General features: G+C 35.5%; 1 protein-coding gene across 2 annotated transcripts in view; it reads left to right on the forward strand.

The window, feature by feature from the left end:
• Positions 1–1305: 1305 nt before the first annotated feature.
• Positions 1306–25131, forward strand: part of LOC123676107 (b(0,+)-type amino acid transporter 1) — a 32036-nt gene continuing 8210 nt past the window's right edge. The window contains exons 1-3 of one of the 2 annotated variants that reach the window (XM_045611806.1): positions 1306–1435; positions 22038–22298; positions 22601–22702. In XM_045611806.1, the coding sequence (XP_045467762.1) occupies positions 1393–1435; positions 22038–22298; positions 22601–22702 (406 nt within the window). In that variant the 5' untranslated portion in view covers positions 1306–1392. Of the gene's footprint in view, positions 1436–5099; positions 5137–22037; positions 22299–22600; positions 22703–25131 lie in introns of those variants that run through there. The other variant, XM_045611808.1, reaches the window with a different exon arrangement.

A 25131-nucleotide genomic window follows, 5' to 3' on the forward strand; every position in this document is an offset into this window, starting at 1 on the left:
AAACAGTCGTACAATGCTCCGTATTGACAGAATCGAAAATAAAAAAGGTTTTCTCGAAAATACTTATATAAGAATCCCATCAGCTCATGAACCGTTTTGCCATTTGAAATAAAAAAGTTCCGGTATGACCGGAAGTTATAGAGGTCTGAGAATATTTAAGGAAGAAAGATCATTGTCTCAAACCACAATATGCGAACTTTCAGCACAAAATTATGATTAGTTTTCCATAAACGTCTTATAGACCATCGCGGTGAATCACCCTGTATAAAAACAAGTAGAGATAAATTTTGAAGGAAGAGGTCGAAAAAATAACTTTTCCGGGAAAGTTCGTTGCATAGAATTAGATCAGAATACTGGTTTTGCACATTTTGTGGTCCGATTTTCCTATGAGGAAGTAGGCATTCATGAACGATTCAAAAAAAATTTATTATTTCTGGCAAAAAATTTCCAACAAAAAAAAACAAAAATTGTAATCGTCAAAAACAATAATTTTCCCTCCCAAACTGAAGAAAATTTCGATCACATCAAATCAGGCCATTCGCCCTCACCTCACAATACCCCTATCGGCCTAAAAACTAGGCGAATTTCCCACGATTTTTCCCGGCACTTTTCCAACCCAACACAAAGTTGGCAGTTCTATTTTTCATGGTAAGAAATAAACTTAGGCCTTCACACATGCAGGGATGGTGGTAAATTTGGAAACTGATGATTCAATCAAACAAGTTTTGACAGATCTAATTGGTGACTTTCAAATTTTCCAATTACCCAATAACAATGTTTAGGTGGCCCTATATGTTGCCATAATAGAAATAAAATAATAAATTAATTTATACAGTTTTGCTAAGAATTCATTTAATCAACTGTAAAAAAATTACAATGTGGAAGTTTTCGAATAAGGTGAAAAATAATTTTCTCAAAAGCTACTCTCGCAAAGATAATGACAAATATCAAAAAACTGACAACATTGTGTCCTGTTCGCCCCACAATATTGTGTTCCGAATTTTCCACGAGGAAGTAGGCATTCATGAACGATTCTAGAAAAAATTATTATTTTCAGCAAAAAATTTCTAACAAAAAAAAACAAAAATTGCAATCGTCAAAAAACAATGATATTTCTCCCGAACTAAAGAAAATTTCGATCACATCAAATCAGGCCATTCGCCCTCACTAACTAACAATACCCCTATCGGCCTAAAACCAGGCGAATTTCCCACGATTTTTCCCGGCACTTTTCCAATCCAACACCGTTCTCTCAGAGCGGCCGGCGTAATACTCCGCGCACGCGCATTTTCCCCCTAATCCGTTCATTTTGTTCAGGACCACGCCAAATCCAGTCAGTGACATGATATCATACAGAGAGTTTCAAAATTTCTTCAAGCCGCAGAATAAGACATGTATAACGATGAGTTCCCTCAAAAACAGCACGTTATTCGCGGTAAGTCCGATGAAAATTGCAAATTACGACTTTCCACGGTTTTCCCCATTTATTCAATTGGGTATAGACGTGCAGAATTTGCAATCGATGCAGTTCTGACTTCGTTTTCTGTATACAACGTGTTATTGTTGATGATGACTGGCCACGTTCATACATAAACACCTAGGTGTATTTTTCGGCAATATTCGGTGCTTTTCGAAAAGCGAAACATTAATGGAAAATGGTAATATGAAAGAATATTACAATATTTTTATTATCATTTTTATATAATTAATATTTAACGATTAATGTTGATAAAATAGTGAAACAAATCATCAAATATCCTTCATTATATCCATTACAATTCTTTCGAAAAAATATCCACCAATATGCCATATTTTAGAATGAAATTCTAGCGAAAAATCAGAGAAAGTCAAACCCTAATTGAGTATTCCACAATAATCATTTTTTTCCTACATATATACATACAAATATATTAAAAAATATTTATATATACAACTTTCTATATTCAATTAAAAGTCTGACATGCGCACAAATCATGGTCAGTACCTATTGAAGATAACGAAAACACGTACATATTTAATTTAAATACTCACAAGTTATCTAAATGGGTTCAAATTGATTTTACAATTTTTCAGATATTTTGAAGAATTTATCAAAATTCGACGCGTTTGCTATGGGTTTTATATCGATAATAGTTTTAAACCTTTACTTTACCTAAAGTTTCGTATATCTTTTTTGAATACCGAGCGGTTGTTTTCTATTTATCTATCTATTTATCTGTCTGTATTTGATCATTTCAACTTAATCTGAATTCTTGAGGCTTGAAATGATATTCATAATAATTCAGTTTTTATTGAGTGTCTAGTACAATTAAAATATTCAAGCTGAAAGTAGTAGGAAGTAATATTTACATTTTCATATTATAAAATTATTAAATAAATTATTTAATCTGATGAGCAAGCTGTGTAAAACCTCCTGAAAAGTCTCACAGAGGAATCGAAAAATCGGGATATATAACAAAACAAAAATCAAATCGAACAGCATTATGATAACTAAACATTTACATTATTCGTATACAGGGTGAGTTTTAAGAATATGCCATTGGTATATCTTCGAAGTTATAAGAGGTGAGTATAAAGAAACAGTTGACAATATGTCAATAGTACAGAGGGGAAACAATAATTACACCTTTATACACTTACCCCAGTCAACCCTTTGTGCTCTGGCCACCCCAAAACAAGAAATTTCAAAGAAAACCCCCTACTTGTGATACATCATTCAAGAACTCGTAAAGAATACTTCACAATGATAAAAGGCAAAAAAATTAAGCATTCGCGGTTATTTGAATAATACTTGAAATGTAAGACCAGTCATGAATTTTTATTTATGTTGATATATGAAAATAGTAACTTTTATAAAAAAAATTCAAAATAATTTGATCTAGACAATTATATAATATGTTTCGTTTTTTGCACATTTCCAAGTGTCTCGGCAGTAATTTCTTTTGTCGCTGAAGGATCCCGATATACAACAGATTTCTAGTGTTCCCACAAAAAAATCGAGAGGAGAAATTAAAGGTAATTTGGGTGGCCATTCGATGGCCCCTCCTGTTTCAATCCATTGATTAGGGTAGTGAGCAACAAACCTCAACAGAACAGGCACAACGCAGGGGGGAGCACTAACCTGTTGAAAATGAATCAGATTTCCTGTAAATACTGGATTTGCCTGTTCATATACTCGACTTCCAATTTCTTCCATAATTGAGGGTTCTATAATGTCCTTTAAAGTTTTTAGGTATGCCTTACTATTCAAATTACCTTCAAGATCTATAATTTTATTAACAAATATTGTAGCTCAAACGTTCATGGTACTGCGTATATCCTTCCTGGTAAACAGGTTTATTTTCATCGCTGCAATAACGGCCATTCTGTTTATTCAAATTGTCCTTCAAATAAAAACTAGATTCAACTGTGTAGTAAATATAAATGGCGATTGTTTTAAAGTGTCAACTATAATATTGAAACCCATGGCAAGTTTTCAAAAACTCACCCAGTTTAATATTTATAAAGGGTGTTTTTTTAGAGCTATAGAATTTAAATTGCAATAAAACAGCGATGGATTATACGATTGACATAAATTTTATTTATCCGCAAGATAATCTTGTGGCATTACATTTCAAATATGATTTCTGGCATATGACCGCCACGTCTGGCTCGGATGTAGTCCAATCTGGACGTCCAATTTTCGATGACTTTTTCCAACATTTGTGGCCGTATATCGGCAATAACACGGCGAATGTTGTCTTCCAAATGGTCAAGGGTTTGTGGCTTATCCGCATAGACCAATGACTTTACATAGCCCCACAGAAAGTAGTCTAGCGGTGTTAAATCACAAGATCTTGGAGGCCAATTCACAGATCCAAAACGTGAAATTAGGCGGTAACCAAACGTGTCTTTCAATAAATCGATTGTGGCACGAGCTGTGTGACATGTTGCGCCGTCTTGTTGGAACCACAGCTCCTGGACATCATGGTTGTTCAATTCAGGAATGAAAAAGTTAGTAATCATGGCTCTTTACCGATCACCATTGACTGTAACGTTCTGGCCATCATCGTTTTTGAAGAAGTACGGACCAATGATTCCACCAGCCCATAAAGCGCACCAAACAGTCAGTTTTTCTGGATGTAACGGTGTTTCGACTTACACTTGAGGATAAGCTTCACTCCAAATGCGGCAGTTTTGTTTGTTGACGTAGCCATTCAACCAGAAGTGCGCTTCATCGCTAATGGACGTAGTGCGCGATACGTATTCCGCACAGAACCATTATTTTCGAAATAAAATTGCACTAATTGCAAGCGTTGTTCAGGCGTGAGTCTATTCATGATGAATTGCCAAACCAAACTGAGAATAAATCACTTGACAGTTGTCAAATCGGTCGCCATCTTGAACAGTTATGCCAACTTAAAGTTATATACCTCGGAAAAAAACACCCGTTACTTGACTAGATATAAATCGACCCACGTTGAAGGTACCATAGTCATTTAATTCCGCACGTCTTACTAGAATAATACAGGCTGTTTCTGAATTGAGGCAGATGACTTTTGAGACAAATCTAGTGTTCCACATATGGTCTTTCAAAAGAAAATTTATTGTTTGAGATGTTCTGTGTAATTTTCATTTATACTCCATATGACTAACGTTGCTACTGTAGAAGTATTCACTCCATAACCTTAGTAGGATTTTCATAGGTCAACCTAATTTTTCTAGTAGAATAAAGCATTCAATAGTGGACATGAAAATGTAAATATACACTCAACCCTGTTCAAACTACATAATATCAGGAATATTCGTGATTCCTCAAATTTCAATTTCTAGTTTCCTCCAACTTGTAATCCCATAATTGGTAGTGGCGGCCACCGCAAATATTACCAGATGTGACTTTACTCTCGGTTTTGATCGTCTTTCCAGGAAATATCGAATGTGTCTTATTGCATAACAATGGCAAATTTTCATGTAATTTTCAATTTACTGCGAAGAATTGTGGTTATCACCAGTGATAATTGATGGGTCTTGATGTATAAACGTACAATAGTTTTCTGTTCATAATCACTCGGTGAGAGTTGATTACCAGACAAAAAAAAACAAAGTAGACACAAAGTTTCTCGAGAATTTTTATTATGACGGAAGCCAAGAAACAGAGTGAGTTCTGAAAATGTGTGTGAGAAAGAGTTGCATGATTTCTATGAAGAGGTAAAACAATGAATTCTTGAACAGTTTATCGAAATTTTGTGGTGAGATTAATATTAAAACTTTTCAATGTGGGAATTTTGATAAGAATCTCGCTATTGAAAAGTAAATGTGCAGATCAAATATGAACAAATACCAGTGACTGAAAATATGAAGTAAACGCATTTGATCCAACTGATTTTTTTTTTCGATATGCGGATGATCTTTTTGTTCGTTTTCACTATTTTTGTTATGTTAAGTCGACTTATCTTATTTTTATGATACCTTATTTTTACCTTGTATATCCCTTTCGGAAATGTGTTTTTATTTGGTTTCTGCATATGCAGAATGTTGTTTGTTTCCTTTATTATTATTTATATGATTGGGCAGATACTGTTACTGAATATATTTTTATTTCATCGACATACCAAATCATTACATCATTAGTTTTCATTATTTTGTGTGTCTATTGGAAATATATTCATAATTTACTCTTGTCATATGAGAATTTCATATCTATCACTCAATCCAAACAGTACCTTGATCCGCCACTGGTGCAGAGTCATCAAATATCAGTTACCTTCATCATTGTTCAAGGAACTTTTACCCACTAGTTTTACGCTTCCCTCAAAATTCATTGTCTCTCTGTCTGTAAGGCTTTCTTTTAACACGCTCTGAAATAATTAGGAAAACCAAAATTTGAATTGTCATGGAAGGAAACCATACTCAGATTTAGGCTGTTAACAAACCTACCCTGAAAATTCAATCTTTTAAATAAATAAATAAATAATTTATTGAATCTCTTAGGACAAATTATGTATGAGATAAGTCAATTAAATACAATATAATGCGACATATACTGGCACTAATAAATAAATATGTAGATATATAAAAGTACAATATACAGATAATATAAATACAAATACAAAAAAAGAAAGAAATTTGACATCAGGACAGTTTGTCATTCAGAAATTCAGCAACACTATAAAAACATTTTTTCAAAAGCATTGACTTAACAGTTTTTTTGTACCCTCGAGAGTCCAGGCGTTTAACATTTTTGGGAAGGTGATTAAAAAACTTAATGCCCTGGTACAGTGGAGAATTCTCGAACTTGGAAGTTCTATGCCTAGGGAAGCACAACATATCATCATTCCTGGTGCCATAACTGTGATGATCCGAAAATTTTGACATCAGGGAAATGTTATCTCTAACGTATATCAGACAACTCAAGATAAATATACAAGGGAGAGGCAAAATTCTATATTTTAAGAAGGCGGGTCTGCATGACTCAAGCGGACCCAGACCGAGCATCATGCGAATAATGCGCTTTTGCGCAATGAAAATACGGCCGGCATCTGTCGAATTTCCCCACAAAATAATGTTATAACTGATGTTACTGTATACCAGGCTGTAATAAACATTAAATAAGGATGTCAAAGGAAGAGAATTTTTCACTCTGTTTATAGCAAAGTATGATTTGCTCAACTTTTTGCTGAGGTTATCTACATGATCGCTCCATCTGAGTCCGCCATCGACATAGACACCCAAAAATTTAGTGACGGACTTTGAGGTTAATGTTTCATGATCATATTTAATGGTCAAAGGATGATTCGAGCGATTACTACATTTGAAAAATAAGCATTCCGTCTTGGATATATTCACCATTAGATTATTCAAATGACACCAGGAACAAAAGTCACGCATGATCAGGCCGCAATTAACAGTAAGCTCCTCAACGCTCCGTGCCGTAACCACCATAGACGTGTCATCAGCAAACAATACTAAAAAGGATGCCCCAACGTATTTAGGTAAGTCATTAATAAAAAGTGAAAAAATGAGAGGTCCCAACACGGAGCCCTGAGGAACCCCAACATCAACAGGAAATCTCTCCGAGGATGAGCCCTCAACTCTCACATAAAATGATCTTCCCGAGAGATAACACATTATCCAGTCTAAAAAGACACCCCGGAAGCCCAAATCATACAACTTGGTCCGAACAAAACCAAGGCCAAGACTCTCGAAAGCACGCGCGAGGTCAAAAAATAATCCCGCTACAAACAATCCCTCGTCTAAACGTTCATAGACACACTGGACAAATTCACCTGCTGCCGTCTGAGTAGATCGTCCTACTCTGAAACCGTGTTGATTTTTACAGATAATATCGAATTTATTTAAATAATTCATTATTCTGTTATGAACAATCCTTTCAATGATCTTAGAAAACACGCTCAGTACTGAAATCGGTCTATAATTTGTTATATCATCAATAGCATTCTTTTTGTGAATTGGCGTTACAGCTGCGATCTTTAACCTCGTCGGGAACCTACCGGAAGCAACTGACAAATTCATGATATGTGCAAGTGGTCTTGCGATAGCTGAGCTCATAGCTTTTACTACTCTCGTAGACAAGTGATCCAGTCCAGTACTACTTTTATTATTTAAGTTCGTAATTGTCGAAATTACTTCCTCCTCGCTAACTGGATAGAAAAAAAAAGTTCCGTTTGACACCATCTTAGATGTGCAAGACAATGACCGAACGGGTCCGAAATATTCATCGAGCGTAGAAACTACCACTGATGAAAAATAAGTGCCAAAAGCATTTGCGACTTCTTGCGGTTCCGATAGAGTAACGTCATTGACATTCAAATTAATTTTTTTTTGAACTCAAATTTTCGCGTCCAGTAATAGTTTTAACTAAATTCCAAACCGTTTTGTTTTTATTACTAGAACATTCAATGAGATTGGTATTATAACTGTACTTGGCTTGTCTTAGTAATGCACTATAATCGGACTTAGCTCTCTTGTAGGTGTTCGCAGCTTCTTGTGTGTGCATGTTCAGTCTGACCCAATGCAAGTACTTTAAGTTTACACTGGCTCGACGAATTTCTGGTGTGATCCAACGGTAAAGATTACTTGACGCACGTCTGATTGATCTTATGGGACAATATTTATCCACAAGCCAAGTCACAATATTTGAGAAGGAATCAAAGCAAACATCCAACTCGTTTATAAGATAGATTTCGTCAAAGTTCCCGGAACCACTATTGAACTGCAAATTTAACAAATTGCTCGTCGAAATATCTCTTATTCTACGACATGCATAAGCGACCGGTGGAGGTGGATCGCCGCGAAATGTACACCTCAACAAAAATGCCATATGATCGGCAATATTGCCCTCGAAAACAGTCGGCGTGAAGTCACTTGCATCAACAGTGGTCAAAATATAGTCTATTTTAGATTCAGATCTATTACCCCTACCATCGACAGAAATTCTAGTTGGCTGCAGGCAAGTTATCTTCAAGTTAAAACTACTAATTAAGTCATATAGCATCTTCCTATGGTTACAAGATTCGTCAAGATAATTTATATTAAAATCACCACAAACAAATATTACAGGGCTAAGACTACTACAAACCTGCAGAACATGCCCTAAAATATCTAAAAATATCCCAACATCACCTGAAGGAGGTCTGTAGACACTAATTACACACACTACAGAGGCACCGATATTCAATCTCAAAGCACACAGTTCGCAGTGCATCTCCACAGAAAATCTCCCAAGATCCAGATCCACAGCCTGGAGACCCCTCCGAACAAGCAGCATCGAACCACCATGAATCCTGCTCGGACGGCAATACGAAGCAGCAAGCTCAAAACCAGGAACAGCCACGGATTCCAGTGCAGTCTCATCACACCAATGTTCCACCAGACTTATGATATGAGGCTCCAAATCTTCCAACAGAACCTCAAGATTGTTGAACTTATTGAGCAACCCTTGTACATTTAGTTCTAAGAGACTAACACTGTACTGCCTCCCGGAAAGCAGATCGGTTGGTTTTCTACTTTCCGGTGGAAAAAATATCTGACCGATGCATTATTAGGCCAATTGGTTGCATCAAGTGCCTTTTCTTTCTCACTTCTTAGCATAGTTACCTTGAAGGAGGCATATTCATTTGGCCGCTTTGACTTGATGGCTTCACATCCCACATCTTTGAAATTTTTGTTCAGAAATGATCGAATATTGTCAATAGTGGTTTCAGGTTTCAGATTGGACACGTGAAAAGCAATCCTCCTCTCAATTCCAGAAACGTCTGAGGTTCCGTCGTAACTTCCAACAACCAGAGAAGGTCTGAACTTACGATGATTCGTGTTCTTCTTGTGAGTCACTTTGTGCCAATCGTTGTTTTTATTGGAAGATGATTCAGTTTTGTCTTTAGATTGTTGAACTTTAGATTTGGAATCTATTTTAGCACATTCGCTATTTTGACCAGTCTTGTCTGAAATCAGATTTGAATCTTCCTCGGAAACCGGAGCTGGCCCCGCCACTGGAGATGAGTATTTCGACAATCCCGTATCTTCCGATGAAACGTGTAAAGGAATCCCCATTTTTTTTGGGAAACTCCGACCTCATCTGTTGCGATGTGATATCGAGCATCTGATTCAACAATTTAATCTTATTATTTAGTTCATTGATTAGCACATTCTTCTGCCTTATGACATATTTGAATATATTTATGTCGATTTTGTTATCAGAAGAAGTTGATAAATTTTCAAGGGCTTCGAAAAAACCATCGGTTTTATCGTCTTCGAAGTCTGAATTCGTGCAGCATTTTGTGAGTTTTTCCCCAATCCGGGGTAATTTTAACTTTTTAGCACACCCACTATGATAGTAACTGTCACAATTAACACATTTCACAAAAGAAACTACTTTTCTTTTACAAGTTCTGCAAATAATTTCCGCACGTTCGGTAGCACGTCCTTCACCCGTCATGTTCAACATACATGATACATTTAGATTGTTCAATTCGAGAATCATTAGGTTTAGGCCAGTGGCGGATCCAAAGATGAGCGTAGGGCACGCAACCTGAAATCCTAGATCCGCCACTGGTTTAGGCCGGACTACTCCATTACCACCAAATGAATGATGAAATGAAAGAGCGATATTTCGATAAACGAGCGCTAAAAATAATGCACAAATTTGTTCCAAAAAATATAGTGAATGAAAAACCCAAGAAAAAGTTTCTCATCTTTGAAGATTCCAATCCGTTAATTCAAATCTAAACATTTTTGAAACGCTAACTTGAACTTGTCACTCAATTTACATCAGTACAGATCGTTTATTATAGTTTTAATAATGGCTAGTTGATATTTGTCCTTTGTTGACCTTGGGGATTGCATCTGTCAAAACATCAGGAATGCCAATTGCGAATCAAAACGAAAAGGCGCCAAATAAAGTTCCTAGTTTACAGTCCCCAGTCTGGAAAATCACGAATATTTCTGAGTAAATCCGATGCACTTTGTTCCACAAAGTTCGGTTTTATCGCTTTTCATTGTCTGTACAGTTTCGCATCGACTTATTGGCTCGTTAATTTGCCTCAGTCACGGGTTATCGTTACCCATTCATGAATATCTCCACGTCATTCGTTCATTTGGCGGGAACTTCCTCAACGTAATCGATTTTTCCTCCGATTGTTGGCTTTCCTCCCACGTATCTCCAAAGTTCTACTATCTGCACAGTCTCATGCAATAGTGTTCCTCGTTCTTCTCCATATTTGATGAAGTTGCATGGTCTTTTGAGCGCTCTATCATTTCATGACGATGTCTAACAGGCCAATTGAAAAGTCCCCGATCTACCATAGTAAAACACATTTTTTTGGAAAATTCGATTTTATTATTCAACATATTTGCCTTCGAGGGCTATACAGCGATTATAGCGATCTTCCAACTTTTCGATAACATTTTTGTAGTACGATTTACGTGTTTCACTTCAAAATAGGCCTCAGTTTCGGCAAGATCTGGCCCCCAGCGACTTTTTCCTGTTCTCAGACTTCAAAAGAATGCTCGCTGGAAAGAAATTTAGCTCCAATGATACTTCTTCATTGGCGCTAAATTTCTTTCCAGCGAGCATTCTTTTGAGGTCTGAGAACAGGAAAAAGTCGCTGGGGCCAGATCTGGCGAATACGGTGGATGCAGAAGCAATTTGAAGCCCAATTCATGCAATTTTGCCATTGTTTTCATTTATTTGTGACACGGCGCATTGTCTTGATGGAACAGCACCTTTTTTTCTTCAAATAGGGCCGTTTTTTAACGATTTCATCCTTTAAACGATCCAATAAAGCTATATAATAATCGCTGTTGATGGTCTGGCCCTTTTGGAGGTAATCAATGAATATTATACCTTGCGCATTCAAGAATACTGATGCCATAACCTTGCCAGCTGACTGTTGTGTTTTTCCTCGCTTCGGATTCGGTTCATCGTGTTTCATCCACTCAGCTGACTGTCGATTGGACTCCGGAGTGGAATTATGAAGCCATGTTTCATCCATTGTCACATGTCGACGCAAAAATTCAGGTTTATTGCACTTAAACAGCTTCAAACACGGCTCAGAATCATTAACACGTTGATGCTTTTGATCGATTGTGGGCTCGCGCGGCAACTATTTTGCAGACAGCATGTACAAATATTCGTGAATGATATGGATGTACACGTTCAGATGATATCTTCACAATGTCTGCTATCTCGATCAACTTCACTTTACGGTCATTCAAAATTATATTGTGAACTTATTTGATTTTATCGTCGTTATGTGGTCTACAAGACTCCAGAAATGAAATAAACGAACGCTTGAAAGCTTCTGTCGCCAAGTTTTTCTCGAATTTTTCTTTCAATTGTTGGCTTTCCTCCCTCGTATTCAGAGTTCTCATATTCGTACAGTCTTATGCAATAATGCTCATCGTTCTTTTACATATTGAATGAAGTTGTCGAGTCTTTTTTCCATTTTTCGAGCAATTGAATTTTTCATCACATCCAGATCTTACCCTTGTCTATTGCACGCTCAATTGTTTCAATTCTCTTCAGTGGAAGAAAATGTTATTGGGGAGACGATCTTCTTTTCCAGTTGATGAAACAGCTGATGAAACAATTATTGTGGAATGCAGACAAATGACAATAGTTGGCAGGGCTTTTTCTGGCAGACGTCATATAAAATAGTCTACCGGTGGCGTCCAGAAGTTTTTTCAGCACTCGTTCTGCAAACCTATTACCGGCAGTATGCATAAAAATTTTCGAACACGTTTCCAAGTATGTCTTGACCACTTTCGCAACACGGGGTCGAGCATAGTCATGCTGTAAAATCACTTTATCATATTTTTCGTTGTATTGTGGCCGTTTTTTTTTCGATGCTCGCCTCAAACGCATTAATTGCGTTCGATAATGATGGCCTGTGATTGTTTCAGTCGGTTTCAACAACTCATAATACACTACGCCGAGCTGGTCCCACCGAATACTGAGCATGACCTTGGAACCGTGAATATTTGGTTTGGACGTCGACGTGGAAGCATGGCCGGGATATCCTCAAGGTTTTCTGCTTTTGGGATTATCGTAATGAAGCTATTTTTCGTCTCACAATGCGATGCGGAAATCCCTTCCGTCTTTGCCTTGAAAGCAGCTGTTCATAAGCAAACAAACGCCGTTCGATATCTCTCGGCTTCAACTCGTACGGTACCCAATTTCCTTATTTCTGAATCATTCTCATGACTTTCAGGCGTTTTGAAATGGCTTGGTGCGTCACTCCTAATGTTCCTGCCAATTCTTGTTGCGTTTGACACGAGTCTTGATCAAATAATGCCTCCAATTCTGTTTCTTCGAAAACCTTCTCTCTTCCACCGCCATGCTTATCTTCGACATCAAAATTACCGTTCTTGAAGCCTTGAAACTACTCTCGGCATGTTCTTTCACTAATAGTGGCCTCACCATGGGAATCTGAGAGCATTCAATGAGCCTCAGCTGCAGATTGCTTCATATTAAAGCAGATAATTAACCTCCCGGAAATAACGAGAATTTGGCTGAGCTTATTGTTTGACAACGATCTACATATTTATTTCGACTACCACTTACCACTACAGCCATCTATTACAAAACGGCGGAAGCAAAGTTGTACACCAATATATCATGAGAAAAATCAATATTTCCGAAATATTATATAAAAGTAACATGGAAAAAATAGGACATAGCATTATTTCATAAATATTTCACTGAAAATTCATGAAATATTGCCTGCAATTATGTCATAAATATTTGACAAATGTTCCATGCTGTGTGGGATGTTTATTAGGCCCTTTGAGACCACATATATAGTTCTGTGATATCCTTAAAAGCTGCTTATTAACTTCAATACTTCCCACATTTTAGGTGAAATCGAGTTATGTGTTATTGTCCCTTGCTCTAATATTTTTTCTTCACCAAGATTATATAAACATTTGAAAGCTCCCTCAAATGAACTTGTAACATTTCTCCAGTGTATCTCGTCCCAAATCGTTGACCTAAGCATACCCTAAAAATATTTCCAATTCGATTCGATGAATAAGTAATAGATCTTCAATTGGAAGCCATTCAACTGAAAACGATACATCATGTGTGATATTGTGCCTTTCAATTAAAACCGTTCTCAACTATGTCCTCTCCATTTACCAAGGTCAATTTTCTGACATTTGTCTTATAATTCTACCGAGTGCTCACAGTTGAATAGGATCTGATGAAGATGCGGCTTCAGTTAGGAAAACCCACTCAAACAAAATTGTGCAATTAGATGGGTTGATTGGAGAAGAAGACGTTTCTGTCCTAATTTTCCATTGATTGGATGATTGGAGAAGATATTCAGGTGCAGTAGGTGGGTTCTTTTTGAGATCTGCACTACGAGCAGAATTTCATTCCATAAAAAGTCATAAAAGTGAAACTATGTATCTTTCAGGTAATACTTCTCAAACATTAAAAATTTACAGAATAAAAATAAAGGTTTTTCCATTTTGTGTTTCCGAAAATGATCATAAATAAAACACACTTTCATTTAGGATATCGATCAAATTTTCATTTTAATACAATGCTTGGACTTATGTGTGGAATATAATATCAATCAAATGTCCTCCGCATGATTTCTTGCAGGACTCGATCCATGAGGTAATTTTCAATGACTCGCCGGCACATTTCGGGCTATATCTTACAAATAACTTGACGGATGTTGGTTTTCAGTCGATAGTCGACATGAATGCGATCCTTCGCATAATCCCACAAAAAAATCAAATGACGATAAATCACAAGATCTTGGTGGCCAACACATCACTAAACGAGAAATTACGCATTCTGGCAATTTTTCTTGCAATAAAGCTAAAACAGGCCGTGTTGTGTAGCTTGTTGTCTCTTCCAATTCCATTTCAGGCCAAAAAGATCGATAACCATTCAGCTGTAGCGATGTGAATTGACGGTTTGAGTGACAATTTCTTCATTTTCAAAGAAGTACATGCCAATCACTCCACCAAGCCAAATTGCACACCGTAAAGCGACTTTTTGCAGATGTAATGGTCTCTCAACAGTTACATGAATATTTTAACTGCCCTATATGCGACAATTTTGCTGTTTGCATATTCACCGAATGAAAATACTTTTTAAAATTGACAGAAAAATGTTATTTTCATTGAATATCTTCTTTAAGGAACAATTAGAAGCATGAAGGAAGAAAGTAAACTAAAGATATTTGAAGATCCCTTTTTGACAGTTTCTCAAATTCCGAAATCCCATCATGTAGAGATGTAAAAATCGACCGTTCGTTTAATTTGCATCAAACTTCAATATTTTTCCTTTCAAAGACAAATTCAATCAGTGACTTCATTGTGTCTTGACTTTCTCTTCTATAATTGTCAATTTGTTCACAAAAAACTTGAAAAATGGTAAGGTGCTAAATGAAATCTCAAAGACAAATGTATTCGTTATTAATATTTTTATATTTCAGAACAAAAATTATGGAAAAGAACTTCCTCTGTTCAAGTTGAAGTGCCACTTATTCTTCTTCATTCATTCGTACTAATAATCTTACAGCTGTAATCACATTTTTGTTATATTTTCAACTAGCGAAGAGACATAACTATCCAATTTATGGATGGAAACTATATTTAATATTTATGGGATTTTTTCCAGTAATAACTTTTGGCACAAATGAATTTGCGTCACTTTCAAAAGCTGCTGTCTAATATTAAGTGGATTTTACTATTCCACTTCTCTGTAAAATACCTATCTTATTGAGAGCGCGTCATTTAATTTATTTCATATTTTCTGGAATGAAAAATCATTCCAATAATTCTATTTCCACTTTTTGATAATTCAAACAAGAATTGTTGCGCTACTCAGTAGCTATAGGTATCTAATTGTTATTTATATATAATTAAAAAGTGGAAATCGAAATATGTTATATACATAGGTATATATTCCTTTTTAAATGAATTCTCATCAACTAAAGTGGAGTCAATACATTGTTCATATTTTCTGCATACAATTCGTAAATTATAGGCGTCTGGCATCATAGAACAGAGGCACCATAACATTTCAAATAATAATAGAACGGAAGGAATTGAGTTTCTTCATTGCAAAAAACAAGTTGATATTCAATAAGGTATTATTTGTTTTCATATTGAATATCATGTTGCTGTGAAACCGATGATTCAATATCAATAAATGCAAGTTTAATAAATATGCTGCCTTTGCTTAATGTTTCATTTGAGATTTAATTGTACAAGGGGTGCTTGAAAATTGTTCAGAGTAAATCAAACTTTCCCTAGGTACTAATAAAACAATAAACTCACTATACCCACTCTGAACATCAGTATAAGAAATATATTAGTTATAAACACTATCATAACTACCCTGTACCTATATTGAAGTGAAATTCAGAAACTTCATAATCTGAATGTCATATTACAACATTTCAGCGTCAAGAATACTTCGCTATTATGGTCACATGTTGTTTAGTTCCGACAGCTCATTATTTTTATTGCTATGAGAGGATTAAACATCCACGTAATTTTGACAATATGTTGTTGACATGTTTTTGGATGTTGGAAATTTGCGGTGTCCTTGTTGGCGCCAAATCGCGATGCATTCGAAATATACGGGCTGTTCAGTCTGCGAAATTCATGAAGTTGGCAACGATGAGTTCAACTCCAATTCTAATATAGCTGCTAATATTGACTTCATTTATACTTATTCTCGTTATCAATTCAAGGCGGCTGTTGTAATGAAGAAAAAATAGTTATTTTCTTTAAACGTAATAAAATGTCGACTTTGTTAAAGCCAGTTTATTTTTTAAAGTTTGGTTCCTATTTCCAATAGAAATGGTACACTGGCAACACTGTGTACTTTATTTTGACATTTCTTATGTCATTTGTGTTCAGTAGGTTATGTCATTCAATCATGGAAAAATACACGTTTCAACAACGTTTAGAAATTGTGGTATCACTATTCGTTGTATTGTGGAAAATTTGGAAATTAATTTTCTTTACATGACAAAGAAATGCTTGAACACAAAAAAAAGATTGATTTAATAGCAGCAAGTACGAAACTGTAAGACATCATTACATCGAGATAGCCATGATAGCGGAATAGTCCTTTGAAGAAAATGATCGAAGACTAACATCACGATTGAAATTCATCATTGTATATCATGAAGGAATTAAAGGATTTACTATTTACTTTAACTTCCCTTGATTTGCATTTCAAATGGAAATTTCATCATAAAATGAAAAAATGAACATATTTCCTTTGAAATATCATTCTCTTGTTACAATTGATGACACATGGTATGTGTGAGCAGTAGGTATATCTTCTTGCTAGAGTTCCTAAAGGTCACGTTTCAAATGAAAAAAAATTCGTGAAAAGAATTGACGGGAATTCAAGACCTTTTGCACTTTCATCTTCTCATTTATATTCTACCCTGAACATTTCAGGTCTCTGAGCTATTCCTCAAGAGAAAGTATAAGAAATTGACCATTTAAAAATTCCACTCAAAGGGATTGTATACGTTGAAATTTTTTTTCTCGTTAACTTGGCACAAGTCCTATGCAAGTACTCACGTGCAGATTGATAGTCATCTGTCGCTTAGTTTTTTTATTATATCCACTCAATTTCGTCAGTTTATCTCAAGTATCTTGATATTTTAATTTTATTGAAGTTATTGCTAAAAATAGATATATGAATAATATACTGACAAAGAAACTACAACACCCAGAAGGAGCTGTTTAAATTTTAAATTTTTTTTGGTGAAACATAGATAGTATAGCAAGGAGTAAAAGAATGAATTTGGGGAAAAGAATCGTAAAGGTTTTTTCATGTAAACAATTTTCTCACTTCAATATAATTTTACTATAAACCAGATGTTCGAGGAGATCCAAAGTCGATGTTTAGTTGTTGTTAAAATGCCTAGAGCACGTGTACCGAAATTTATCACCAGCTAAGTGAGTTTGATAGATGTCGAATTATTGGAATACGGGAGGCGGGGTTGTCATTTTGAGAAATCGCTAACCGTACGAACAGAAATCCAACCATTGTTATGAGATGTTGTCAAGCGTGGTTTGATACTACCCAAAACCAAAAAAAAGTAGGCACAAATGATGTTCAGTTTAAAAAAGTTAGAATAAACTTTTTTCTAGAATTAAATTGATGGTTTGTAATAGTTTTGTTAGATCTGCTACCGATTTTTAGGAAAAAAATTTAAAAAATTCTCTCGTTATTGTCAGGAAAATTAAATCGATCCTAAAATCCAATTAGTCTGCTGGAATAAATAAATTAATTATTGGTTTTAGTGCCCATTTTCCTGATCTCTAGCATTGTCTCTTAAAGTTTCGATAAATTCGTATAATCACTGAAAGAAACACCCTATATCTCTAAAACAAAAATTTTGCAGGCTTTTTTCTTAAAATCAACCAAGAACCTTCTCATATAATACACAATGTCGCCTTTTCAACCATTTTAAATTATATCATTTTTATATCGCAAATAAAATTTATAACCTATAAATATCGTAAAAATCTAAATGTATTAAGGTGCTCTGATATTCGAATGAACGTAACGGTTGTATTTTATTATTAGAAATGCAGCGCTAGGCTCACATCCAAATATGCAATCTGCAATAGGATCATAACATCATGTGACGAAAAACAATAAAGAAATATTTTGACGTGAACTAGACCGCATTGTTCATTGTCACTATTAAATTCAGTTCATAATACGTTTCGACTTGCACGTTTTTCTGCGTATTCCCAGAGATCAAAGGAAGGATGATTGGATCTGGTTAAATTCAATTCTAATACATCGATTTTTTTTATATAGACTGAATGACAACAGTTGAAGTTAAAACCTTTCATTAGTGGAAAATTGGGGGTATTGATTTTTCAATAATAGACCCTTTCGGGAAAATAATTCAGTTTACATTTTCAAAAGAGCCGTATATTGCTAAAATCGAATGAAACACACTAGATCATTAGGTACAGAATCCATTTCATCATGGCATTTATTACGCAAATTGAAACATTTGTGAATGATGTGTACGATATTTATGAAGGAAGTATCAGAAAATCGAAAAATTATGGTAAAATCGCAATTTTGGCAGTGGCGTAAGATTTGAGTAGTACCAACCCCCCTTCCTACGCCTCTGGTAGCCACAAACGTTTATTTAACAATATTTAGTAGGGTTTATAATGACTGCACATCATGTATAATAATATGTGATCATAATACATTTTATATTATTTTCGAGTTGAGTTTTTACGTAATATTTGGGAAGTATTAATTCTTTGTCTGAAATTCGTAAATTTTTCACCTTGAACAGTCGCAAAGGTGCATTTTTATGGAAAGAATAAAGCAGTATGAATAACTGATATTCCATAAAAATTACAATCGATTCGACAAATATAAGGAAGCTAAAATCTGAATTACTCAATTTTCCTAACACAGTATTCCTACATTGACTCCTTTGCTGAATAAATTATGACATAAATATTAATCCACTCACGAAGACATTTCCATCGTAGAATTTAATTCAATATTTCAACATGACATGTCGTTGACAGAAGAGATAAAGTTTTCCACAAGATGTTAGCACACTTTGACGTCTCGTCAATCTCATACAGAAGCCTCTGATTCAAAGAGATTAAAAGCGGAGATAAAATCTGAATTATATTCTTGAAATATGAAAGGATAGCGCAGGAAAGTTTTTCATTCTCTTGAATTGGAAGATCTTGAGTTTCATTCGTTCAAACTTTTCATGGAATTCGCTTTGGTTATAGTATCTGGAAATTCTATCTGTTTGAATTTCCTAGGTATTCGTTTCACAATCATGCAAATATCTCATCAAAAACAGATTGAATACCTACTGTTTTATATGAGAATTCATTTATTTCGTTGAAAGTACTTACGATCAATATTTTCTTGCTTGATTGACTATTACACCATGTAATTTTCATGATGTTCTTGTTTTCAATTTTGGATTCATTTGAGTTCTTGCTTTAGAGATCAGAAAGATTCGTCCAAGTGTTTGTCATAATTTTAAATAAAGTATAAAAAGAGTTTATGAAGTATTCATTCAATTCAAATGGAAATTAAATAAATTATTTCTGAGATAGCAAAGGAGCGTATGTTGAGATAAATATCTGGATGGGTGATCTCTGTCCCAACTTCACTATCTAAAGGGTGTTTTTTTTAGAGCTATAGAACTTTAAATTGCAATAAAAAAACGATGGATTATTCGATTGACATGAATTTTATTTATCCGCAAGATAATCTTTTGGCATTGCATTTTAAATATGATTTCTGGCATATGACCGCCACGGCTGGCTCGGATGTAGTCCAATCTGGACGTCCAATTTTCGATGACTTTTTCCAACATTTGTGGCCGTATATCGGCAATAACACGGCGAATGTTGTCTTCCAAATGGTCAAGGGTTTGTGGCTTATCCGCATAGACCAATGACTTTACATAGCCCCACAGAAAGTAGTCTAGCGGTGTTAAATCATAAGATCTTGGAGGCCAATTCACAGGTCCAAAACGTGGAATTAGGCGGTCACCAAACGTGTCTTTCAATAAATCGATTGTGGTACGAGCTGTGTGACATGTTGCGCCGTCTTGTTGGAACCACAGCTCTTGGATATCATGGTTGTTCAATTCAGGAATGAAAAAGTTAGTAATCATGGCTCTATACCGATCACCATTGACTGTAACGTTCTGGCCATCATCGTTTTTGAAGAAGTACGGACCAATGATTCCACCAGCCCAGAAAACGCACCAAACAGTCAGTTTTTCTGGATGTAACGGTTTTCGACATACACTTGAGGATTAGCTTCATTCTAAATGCGGTAGTTTTGTTTGTTGACGTAGCCATTCAACCAGAAGTGCGCTTCATCGCTAAACGATAAAATGGACGTAGTGCGCGATACGTATTCCGCACAGAACCATTATTTAAATCACTTGACAGCTGTTAAATCGGTCGCCATCTTGAACAGTTATGTCGACTCAATGTTATATACCTCGAAAAAAAACACCCTATATTTTCGAATATTTGTAGATAGGTGGGCCTGAATCGGTGAAAAATCATATAAAACATTTAAAATCGTTGAATGAATCAGAAATTCCTGACTTATTGGAATGAACGTTTGTAAATGCTCGATTTGCATCCATTTCAATTGAGGTTGACGTGTGCTGAGTCTTGCCAAATTATAATTTGCCTCTCAACGTTTTCATTAAGCTCTTACGAACACGAATATTGGCGTATCATTGAGGAAATTCTTCGCTGAATATTTTTCGTTTGAATTTTTCCAATTCATATTTTCGATAAATTGTTATCCATTCAAACGTTTTTCGAGTTAGAAGGTTATGAAATAATATGTATTTCGGTTCTTTATTTTCAAAATAAATTAGCCAAACCCTGGACTTGAGTGATGTGGTAAATTAAAAGGAAATTGTAATACATTTCATGCATTTCTCAAGATTATAACTTATTATTTTACTATCGAAAATGATATTGACGAGGAAAACAATAGCCTTAGATTAGATTCATGAGCCAAGCAAGTAACCTACTTCATTTCATATTGTAAACCCTTGACAAAATTCTAGTTCCTTCTCACAACAATCGTTTCGGATATTATACAATCAAATTACTACTTCCTGAAGATGATTCAACAGTCGAAACCAGTTGTAATTAGTGAAGAGAAAAAATGTGTAATGATACCTGCTAATTCTGAATGTGAAGTATTCTCTAGGATAGAACAGGATAGGTAACAGTTGTAGCATAATATTTATTTTCGAACATTATCGTTTCATAATATTCTACGTCAATCTAAAAGATTTCTTGTTGGATGATGATTTCTCGAATGAAATCCACGTAAATTTACTTCTATTGAGTTGTTTGAATAAGATTCTATTTTCTTAGAGGTCAGCGTCTCTTTTATCTATAATCAAAACCATTCAAATGAAATCTTTCCTCTAGATTGTAAAAAGCGCCATTCGAAAGTACTAAAACTTTACTGTACCATGACGTATAACAGATTTGCCCGGTTTTATTTCTTTTCTCATAAAATTCATTAGATCTTTCTTTAGTCCACCTCAAGCCTTCCTTTTGTCGATTAAATCACGAAAACTATTATGAGGTAGTAGGAATATTCCTAGTAGTCAGTCCTATGTATACAATTCGCAATCAGAATATTAGATTTTGCAAAGCTCTAATACTATTTTCCACATGGGATATTTTCACTTGTGTTATTTTATCCCGCATTTCATGTCGTCACAACCATATAGAATTCAAGCAGAATATCGAAAAAAAGACGCAGTCTTCATATTCAGCATGCGTCAAATCAAAATTCACATAACCTCAAAAATATGTTTTGTAACCTCAAAAATATGTCTTACATCCTCAAAAATATGTTTTATAACCTCAAAAATATGTTTTATAACCTCAAAAATACGTCTTATAACCTCAAAAGTATGTTTTATAACCTCAAAAATATGTCTTTTCACCTCAAAAATATGTCTTATAACCTCAAAAATATGTTTTCGCAGGAAACAACAACCTGGTTTCAAAAGAAGGCATCCAGTGGCGCGGCAACAGGATCACAGGCGGCGGGACAGCAACAGGGGGAGAGTTTGGGGGCAATGGGGGCTGCTTCGGAGCCGAGGAGGGTGAGAAGGGGGCTGAAACTCCGTCCGCAGGAGTGCGCGACAAGTTGGAGGGGGCGGGCACAGCTGAGGATGACACTATTCACCTCAAGAGACGGGTGGGACTCTTCAGTGGGGTGGCTTTAATTGTTGGGACTATGATAGGTGAGTTTTTTTGTTGTTGGCCGGCAAACTGACCTGATTTGGATCCACTCGACTAAAATGTGAGATGGACTCAGTTGGTCGGCAGACTGGCCAGATCTGAATCCACTCGATTAGAATGTAAGAAGTCGAGGTGGATTTAGATTTCTGTTGGCTGGCAAAGTGGCCAGATCTGGATCCACTCGATTGAAATGCGATATGAGTTTAAGTGGATTTAGATATTATTTGGCCGGTGAACGAGCCAAAATTCTAGTTTCGATTGAATCGTTTCATTTGAAAGTATATTAAAAATAATTTTTTTGTAGGATCTGGAATTTTCGTTTCCCCATCTGGTCTGCTCGAAAGAACTGGATCAATTGGGATGAGTTTCGTGCTTTGGATGGCGTGTGGGATACTTTCATTATTGGGTAAGTGTTGAATATTTGTAATATGCACGTAACTTCACTTAATTTTTCACCATATGTATGATTTTTTTAAACACAGGGTTATAAGTCCAGGTTGTAACTTCATGATGTGATAGTTCTAGTTCAAATAAGAAGTCTTTCAAATAAGATTTTCTCGAATCCCCCCGGAGATACAGGCTGTTCAACGTAATTTTTTTTTTAATGATATTTATGTAGGATCCAGTTATTGTTCCCTGTAAATAATTGAGATGGTCAACGGGATGCTTGGAGACCTATTAGTTTCCTTGATTTGTCGAGGGCATGACAGTTTCAATTAATTTACAGGGAACGAATCGTTATTGTACATATAATGTAAAAAGGATGTGTTATTCTTCGAGGTGTCGAAGATATGTCATGGAGTTGTAAATTTTGAAGAGATTTACTGGAGGGTTGTGAAACTTCGAAGACAATACGGTCGTACCAGATGTGTCACATCTGTGTATCAGGTTCAAGTCCTTCGAGAATATTCGATTTCCAGGAATCCGCGAAGATCTTTGTGGGCGGTACGGCAAATCTCTCATTGGACTAGGGGATTGTACTTTCCCTAAGCGTGTGGTCAAGCCGAGAGAAGGAAGGTCGATGTTCGAGACAGGGTAAGTTCCAATCGACAGAGAGCACAGTCAAAATTAAGCCGAATACGGGGGAGTTCAACTTAAGCCGAAGACGAGACAAGTTCGGTCGGTCAACGTAAGACAAAAAGACGGTTCGCGGACTAAATTAAGACGAGTTAGAGACGAGACGACCGAAAATTTGAAATACGACGAAGACGTGATAAACGAAGACGTTTCGAGTAATCAATAAACGAGTTAAAGACGAAATTCAGTACCGTAGTGAAAAAATTAAGACGTAATTAGGATCTTCTCAATACTGAGTTTGTACTGTATAAGTATGGCTTTGTAAATATATGTAAATGATTGAAAAGAGTTTAATTATTACAAATCCAACAAAGTCACGGAGAAAAAGGCGAAAGGCCAGGTAATCGAATCATACCTCTAGGCGATCGATTAACCAAGCCTACATTTATGAATTCTAAACGATTTCGGATAAGCGTTTGAATTATATAAGATATTGTAGGTTTTCAAGGTTTTGTTGAGCTCCTTCAATGCCTCAGTGGCGTTGTTTTCGGGGGTATCTTGTCTTCAGTCGCCACCAACGTCTACACCAAAATCGTCCAAAATTCAAAAGTTTGTTCTTCTGATTCAATTAAAATTTATGAATAAATGAAAAAAAAAGGTTCAACATCCTGTAGGTCCAAAGGAATTCGAGATAAAAAAGGGTTTTACTCGAAAGAACTCATTTCAACTATAAATATCTTTTCATAAAGTTATGACCTGGACTTTCGAATCACTCTGTATACTGAATCAATTAAATTCAACAAGTATTGTCAAAACTCATAATCACCTGGACAAAAAGTGATGAGGATATTTTGCAAAATTAGTAGTCATAATAAATTTGGAAGGTACTATACAACAAAAAATCCATTTCGAAAAATTTTCAACTCTACCTATGTGAAAATTCTTCGACTATTGAGATTGTTGATCCCAATTCTAGAAATTAAACTAATTTCTTAATACTATTCACCTCTTCAAGCGTTCAATCTATCGAAAATTATACATATATCCTAGCTTTCCATTTTCATACTGGAACCCTAATTATTCAGGGTTAGGTTAGGTTATGTAAACTCCATCTTCATTCGAGTCTATTATTATCGTGTCGAATCGATTGGGCCTTCTGGCTTTCCATCGAATCGAGGATTATGTCTTCTCAGAAGTAATGTCATTGTTGGAGGTAAATCAATTACTAATTCAATGAAACTTGTCAAAACATCATCAGTGTTGAAACCACATACCCTGAAGATCATCAATGCACAACAATATAAAGCAATACTAGGCCCTATTATTACACCAATCTAATTTAATTATATCAACATGTTTTTGTTTATTGAATATTAAGTTGATACGGCTGAAATAGAAAGCAACAACAAATTACGAACATAAATAAGCAAAAGTACATTCGTCAGCGCCTCGCAATTTTTTATTTAAATTTTCCATTTTGTAGGTATGTCGAATTTTTCGCTCAAGAGAAGTTTTTACCACATTGTCCACATTATTATCAATGAGAACGCTTCTAGAATGAAAAACTACAAGTGCCTCTTTTTCACATTATCCGCAATGTTGAATCCAAGAACTCATGTGAAGGATATCCGGTCTAAAGCCATATCCCTCTCTTGAACGTTACTCTTCATTTCTTAACCACCACTTTCCTCTGGAAAATCTCATTCGTTTAGCTTACGTAGGAGCGCCCTCGAGAACCTCTATATCCAACGTAATATAATGATGCAAAACTCCAAGATTATAATCTTCCCGATGGGAAATATTTCTGAAATCTCAAAG

This window comes from Harmonia axyridis, chromosome 3 (genome assembly GCF_914767665.1).
Source record: "Harmonia axyridis chromosome 3, icHarAxyr1.1, whole genome shotgun sequence".
Taxonomy (NCBI): domain Eukaryota; kingdom Metazoa; phylum Arthropoda; class Insecta; order Coleoptera; family Coccinellidae; genus Harmonia; species Harmonia axyridis.